Below are 7060 nucleotides of genomic sequence, written 5' to 3' on the forward strand. Positions count from 1 at the left end.
AGTGGAGGTCCTGTATCTCAGCTAGGAACCTCCTGGAACGGTCCGTCCTGGCTGACTGTTCCTCCCAGCAGATGTCTGGGTAATTAAAATCACCCATGACAACTACATCCCTTGCCTTAAGTGCCTCTGCAAGCTGGCCCGAAAATTCCCGGTCCAGCTCCTCCCCTTGGTTGGGGGGTCTGTAGTAGACCCCCACCGTCAAATCGCTCTCCCCATGGTCCCCTTGAATCTTAACCCAGAGCACTTCAGCCTGCCCTTCCTCTGACCCCATTCTGCTGGCAGAGGATGTGTAGTGCTCCCTGACGCAGAGCGCCACACCCCCACCTTTCCTTCCTTCTCTGTCCCACCTGTAAAGCCTATAGCCCCTAAAGCCGACTGCCCAGTCATGGGGCGAATCCCACCACGTTTCTGTTAGCCCTATGACATCTGGGTTGGAACTAGCTATTCTGAGGGCGAGTTCCTCCTGTTTATTCTATGTACTGCAACTGGCTGCTCTGGTACTCAGATAAAACCCTACTGCCCCAGCCTCTGTTGTCTGCACTTGACCAAAGCCTGCAGCATCTCAGGCTGATCTGGGAAGAAAAGGGGGGAGGCTGACAAGGTGTGGGAGTGCTGCCTGGACCCCTGTTTCTGCATGTCTAAGCCCTGGATGCTCTGGGGCTCCCCATAGTTTTTGCCTCACCCTGCGGCTTTAAAAGAGCATTTTCCCCAAAAACATGTCAGAGGGATGCTGTCTGGACCTCTGCTTTTGTGTTCCAGAGGGTAGGGAGCCCTGAGCCTGGTGGGTGGGTGCACCTTTAACTGTAAATGTCCACCAGCTTCTGGGTGAGGCAAAACCATGGTACAGCACAATGCGCAGTTCATACCACAGACTGACTGCCAATTCAATGCTGTCAAATGTGAACTGGCCCATTAATTGTTAACTGTTCCTCACCTTCTAGGTTGTACCCCTGCCACCTGCCCTGTCCTGCCCTGCCCTGCCTCTGCACATTCCTCCCTTATACACACATCTCTATGCAGTTTCTGGCAATGAAAGTTAAATGAGCAGCTTTCAGGCACCTCCTCCCCACCCCACCCTCACCGCCTCCCAAATCTTTCTGGGACTCCATGCCACGGACTGGGTTTGATTGCAGGGAATGAAAGTGATTTAGCGGCCTTATTGAGGAAGTAATTTCAAAACCACAGCAAGTTGCAGAGATCTTGGGCTGCTCCCCTGGAATGGAGAAGTGGGGGTCTAGGCTGCACCCCCTGAATGATCCGGCTATCCCTCCACCCACAGATCAGCCTGGGATGCACCAGACCCTGGTGATTTGCCAGGAATTTAAGTAAATCGATGAGCAGCTTGGGGAAAAATAGTCTTTAAAAGCCGTGAAAACTCCAGCAGGCCTGGAACACCCAGAAACCCAGAAGCAGGGGTCCAGGCAACACCCCTTTTGCCCACACATACTTGAGCACCCCCACTCGGTACTACCACACAGAGTTTGGTAAAGTCTTTATTGAATTCAGTTGCTCTTTATTAAACTTGATGTTAGTGAGAAGGGGAGGCATAAAATTGCAGTTGGGTTGGATACCCAGTGCCACCAGTTGTGTGTGTCCACACTCTTTGGGAGGTACGGAACAGGGGAGGAGGTACAGGGCAGGGCAGCACTCCCAGCTGCTGTCTTGACTTCCAGTGTAATTGACTGTAAAATGTCGGGAGAAGTCCTTGAAGTTTCTGAAATTTTTTTTTTTTCCAAAAGTTTCTGGGGAGGTGCCTTATAGTCTTAGGCTCTGGGGGCTGAGAGGACATCCCTGTGTGCAGTGCTCCTTGATCTGAGTGGTGTGGAAATACCAGAAGACAAGCCCTTGGTTTAAGATGGAGTATTATATACTGATAGCCATAGCCTCTGGGAGTTGCACCTCAAGAAAAAAGCAGTTACTGACTACTTGATATAGGGTTGTGTACCATGTTACTCTTCTGACTGAGCAACCCAGAGCTTCTAAAAATACCTATTTTTCTTGATATGCGAAAGTTGAAGCAGAAGGCTGAAGTTTTGTAAATATGTTGTATGATCTAACAAGCAGTATTCTTTTTGCCTGCAAGAGATAAGTGGTCCTTATCACTCTCACCCTGGAGTGTCGAGGACATGCTTAGCTTGCAGCAGTATTTCGTGCCTCTTCCCTGCGTAGTGTTGTCTCTGGAGTACCAACAAATGTTTGAGTTTATGTAGTTAGAGGGGAGCTTTCTTTTCCAGGGCAAAGCTTGCTAGCGGGAATTTGATGATGAAGCATAACTTTGAAAACTAGTTCATGTGGGATCTCAGAAGGGTTTCAGTTTTGAATTTTTCTTTACTCTTCTTAGGGTGGAGGGCAGGACCTGGTACACATCTCACCGGGGGCGACTATGGATAGCAGCTACTGCTAAAAGGCCTTCTTTGCAGGAAATCTCAGAAGTAGAGGCTGTCTACAGAATGCTCCACCAGAAAGGTGAACCTCTCTCTGGGTCTTTCTGTTTTTTTGGATATGTGTAGCTATGTAATGAGAAGTGTCAGTTATTACCATTGCTCTTTTTAACCTTCCTCTCTCCTTTCAGTTCTCTTTTTCCTTTTAGCGTTTCTCCAGCCAAAAAGGGCAGCAGGGTAGTTTTTGACCCCATCCTTTTGACTAGTCAGAAATTCACAGCACAGGCACTTAGAGAATTGTGCCTCATTTCAACAAAGCCTCATAGCAGTGAAGGGCCTGAAGTTATTTTTGGTTCAGGCATTAAGACCTTGCTAGTGAGTGTACAGAGGAGCTGGTGCCTGTGTGTTTCTGCACTGAAGTTGAAATGCTCATCATGCCTTACCACCACTTTAGAATCCAAGGGAAAAAAGCTGTAGGTTACTGTGCAGATCTCTTTCTTCCTCTTATGTGACTAGATGAGCCCCAGGCATTGAGTCCTAGCCAATCTGCTCCAGGCTGCGGGGCCAAGTAGATGCTGCCTGTCAGTGCAGTATTTCTATATGCTAACTAATCCAAAAGTGATGCCTCTTCCTTCCTTGGAGAAAGCAGCTCTACATTCACTATGGAACACCAGGATTGATCCCTGAGAAGCCACAGTTGGGGAAAGATGTGCAACAATCTAGTGCTCCTGTCTGGGAGTCTAGAATCTCCCTATCATGGCTTTTCTTGGTTGTTTACTTTATCATAGAATATCCTAGTATCATAGAGTAGGGTTCAAAGGGATCCTTAGAGGTTATGTAATCCAGTCCCCTGTGTGAGGCAGAATCGTCTGTGTCCAAATCATCTTATATGAAGCCATAATCTAAACTATTTTTAAAACTACCATCAACCCTGACACAATATAAGATGTAACTTTCTAACCCAGGGGTGGGCAAAATGTGGCCCACAGGCTGGATGCAGCCTGCCAGGCCATTCTATCTGGCCTATGGGACCTCTAAAATTTTTTGAAAATTAATATTTATCTGCCTCTGGCTGCCTGTCATGCAGCCCTTGATGGCTTGCCAAAACTCAGTAAGCAACCCTCTGCCCGAAATAATTGCCTGCCCCTGATCTAACCTGTTACAGGTAAAGCAGGGGGACCATAGCAGCCAATGTCCTGCGTCTATAAAAGGTTGTTAATATATGCTCAAGAGATCCCAGGTAGAGGGCCACATCCCCATTACAGAAGGCAAAAACCCCATAGTCCTTACCAGTCTTTATGAAGACCTTCTCACAATCATCACAAGTGAAATAAGTGTTTCAGACTCTGCTGGCTTTGCTCAGCAGTTGCCTGTATCCCCAGACTACCATATGAGATAATGCAGTGTAACACAATCTTTGGCAGTCACTGCTAAGGGCATGGCCCAGGATTGGAACAATGTGAGTGCTTCAGGTCAGTCTCGAGATGCAGTGAGTGAGTATGCTGAGAGCGCAGTCCCAGCATAGCAGGAGTTTTGTAAGTCAGGCTTCAGGTGCATGGACAAGGCAGGCAGAGGCTTTGCCTTTCCCATTGTATGATTGTCTTATGCCCATGCTCCAAAGAAAATTTTCCTGAGCACTACACCATTTGGTTGAAAGACATGTAAGGAATTAGAAAAAATAAAATCTCTTTAATGTCTTTTTGTGCTTCAAAACTGTGTGTATGGAGGGAGGGGGGAAGAGATGAGGGCAAAGGCATGCGTTTCTAATGGAGAACACATGGAGGACTGGAAGGGTCACAGGCCATACCTGTGCCCATGCTCATACTCTGCTGCTTTCTTCCTCTTGATGCAGATGTGGTATTTCCTACTGATTACCCCTCTGGCTGCCTTTTGGGCTGTGTGGACTTGACTGACTGCTTGTCCCAAGAGCAATTTAAGGAGCAGGTGAGTCAGGCAAATCTGCCTTTGGGAGCTGACTTTTTAACCATTTGCTTACAACTCCTGCAAACTAGTTCTTCTTGTTGTTTTTTTTTAAATATATCAATCCATAGGCAAGTGAGGAGAATGACAAAGAGATGGTCTTATGTATGTAAGGGGGATAATCCATTTCTGCAGTGGTTTCCCTGAACCAGTGCTGAAGATATTTGAAGTGCTGGGCTAGGCCAAAGCATTGTTACCACAGACAGCAGCCTTGCTAGGAGCTGGTTGAAGTGAGACTGTAGCTTGTACTCAGTGACTGTTTTGAAACTAGTTTTGCAGATTCAGCATTTGTTATTTGCACCTGCTTATCCATATCAGCAGCAGGTGAGAGAAGACCATGTCTCCAAAGTGTTCTCAGCAGCCACAGGACTCCCTGGGGCTGACAGGCTTTTGCGTCAGATATGGCTCCTTGGGCACCAGGCAGCATTCTCCAGGCCACTTTGGCAAGCTTGCTGTGGTTTGGTAGCTTCTTTGTTAGAAACTTAAATTTCACACCAATGCTACCCTGATTAAGGACCTTTATTCCACTGATGCTAGCTCCTTTGGTTCCCCTTAAACAGACTCTTCATGAATACTGTCCCAGTTAAGCAGTAGTTGTTGTCATGTGCTTATACATAGGTTCCTAGCCTGCCTCCCCAGCGTGGAAAGGACTGACCCCTTATTCAGACCCCAGGTGAGGCTTGTTCATCAGGGCACAGTTTATTCACTTATTTATTAACTGCAGAATGTACAAAGGAGTACACAACCCAGCAGTTCCCCTGACCAAAGCAGACTATGGGGGCCCTTGGGCCCTTTGTGTCCATGTGTGCATCTCTGCTCCATGGTTTTCCACAGGAGCCAGCATCCCTTCTAACCTCTTACAGTCCTTTACAAGAACTACTTGACTATCTCAGATGGGCCTGATGGGGGGTTCCAGGCTTCCCAAACTTGGGGTGATTACACTGAACAGGAGCAGGAAGAGTGTTAGAGACCAAGAGGATGTTTCTGACTTGGGGTACCATTTCTTCTCTGTTGTTTAATTTGGTTTTCAGGATGGGGATAGGTTAGAATATGAGCAGCAGAGGGCGCCTAGCCACTGAAGTACAACAAAAGGCTCTTGCATGCTGGAGCCAGGGTTGAGTCTGCTGCAGAGGTGACAGGATCCTAGAAAATAAAAAAGGGGATCAGTTGTGTCATTATGTCCAGTTTGTGGCTAACACAGGATTGTTTTCCTGTTATGCGTTATCCAATGTGGTATGCAGGCTAGTTGGAAATGAGGGCCTTTTCCCTTCTCTGCTGTCCTAAATGGAAACTCTCATATCCTGTGACAGATTGTACAGGTAGGAAATGTGTCCTGATCACCACTCTCTACTTTTTCTTCCTTTGACAGAATTCTTTCACTCTTAGCTCCACCCCATGGAGGTGCCCTAGGTGTGTCCTCCCTTCATTGGTGGTTATGGCTGTTAAGTAATAGCAGACATTTGTCATAGGCTTTCCACAATTTGTGTGAACATGAGCAGTTTGTAATTTACCTTTAATTGCTCCTCAGATATTAACCCCTCCAGCCCCCTAGTGAGCTCTAATTTCTCTAAGTTCCCTCCAGTTTGCTGAAATCTTCCTGCTCTTGGAAGTTTCTGGAATGGAGCATGGTCCTCTAGGTGCACCCATGCCTAGCTGTAGAGAAGACTGCTTCCTGTCTTCCATCAGTGCTATGACACCTTGTCTGTACAATCTAAAATCCCCTTGACTTTTTGTTGCTACCCTACTGCATTGTAATGCTTGTAACCCTCAATCTGCTGTCTTCCAATATTGCTGTCCAGATTCTTCTTCCCAGTCATTGTTTGTATGGTTTGTATTGATTTTCTTTCCCCATAAGTATTAGTGTGAGCTGTCCAGGTTGCTGATCTGCGCATGCTCCCACTGAAGTTAATGGCAAATCTGCCTATGCTAAGGTTGTTGACAGCTGTCAACAGCAGATATATAGCTGAACCAGTGCTGTAAACACCGTGAGGGTAGGCAAGACCAAACTGCAGCCTGCATCAGAAACCAGAATTGAATCTCACTGGGGAGAAGGGATCAATATTTTTTGTGGGACCAGTGCTGGATGTGACATAGTCCTGTTGGCCACTGCTGGTTTCTTAGCACAGGTTCATCATCAGCTGGTACCAAAACCAGTGGGTAGGTCTTGCTCATTGCGGGTAGGTCTTGCTTGACCAATCTCATTTCCTTTTACGACCAGGTGACCTATCACCTGGATAAGGGAGAAGAGATTGATGTCATATATCTTGATTTCAAAAAAGTCTTCGATCTGGTATCCCGTGATCACCTCTTAGTGAAACTGGCCAATTGTGGCCTTGGGTCCACCACGATCCGCTGGCTGGGAAGTTGGCTCCGTGTTGGACCCAGAGGGTGGTGGTTGACGGAAGCCAATCGTCATGGTGCCCTGTGACCAGTGGGGTCCTCCAAGGCTCTGTCCTTGGACCCATGTTGTTCAACAACTTCATTAATGATGTGGACATTGGAGTCGGAAGCGGACTGGCCAAATTTGCCGATGACACCAAACTCTGGGGCAAAGCATCCGCACCTGAAGACAGGAGGGCGATCCAGGCTGACCTGGACAGGCTCAGCAAATGGGTGGACAAGAACCTGGTGGTGTTTAACACTGTAAAATGCAAGGTTCTCCACCTTGGGAGGAAAAACCTGCAGCATCCTTATAGGCT

At 47.3% G+C, this 7060-nt stretch overlaps 1 protein-coding gene across 2 annotated transcripts in view; it reads left to right on the forward strand.

Moving 5' to 3' along the window:
- The window catches only part of TRIP4 (thyroid hormone receptor interactor 4), a 47071-nt gene that overhangs the window by 17867 nt on the left and 22144 nt on the right, over positions 1 to 7060 (forward strand). For both annotated transcript variants that reach the window (XM_019504546.1, XM_019504545.1), the window contains 2 exons: positions 2342 to 2466; positions 4234 to 4325. In XM_019504546.1, coding sequence (XP_019360091.1) covers positions 2342 to 2466; positions 4234 to 4325 — 217 coding nt within the window. The remainder of the gene's footprint in view (positions 1 to 2341; positions 2467 to 4233; positions 4326 to 7060) is intronic.

This window comes from Gavialis gangeticus, unplaced genomic scaffold (assembly GCF_001723915.1).
Source record: "Gavialis gangeticus isolate Ggan-Ray unplaced genomic scaffold, GavGan_comp1, whole genome shotgun sequence".
Lineage (NCBI taxonomy): Eukaryota > Metazoa > Chordata > Crocodylia > Gavialidae > Gavialis > Gavialis gangeticus.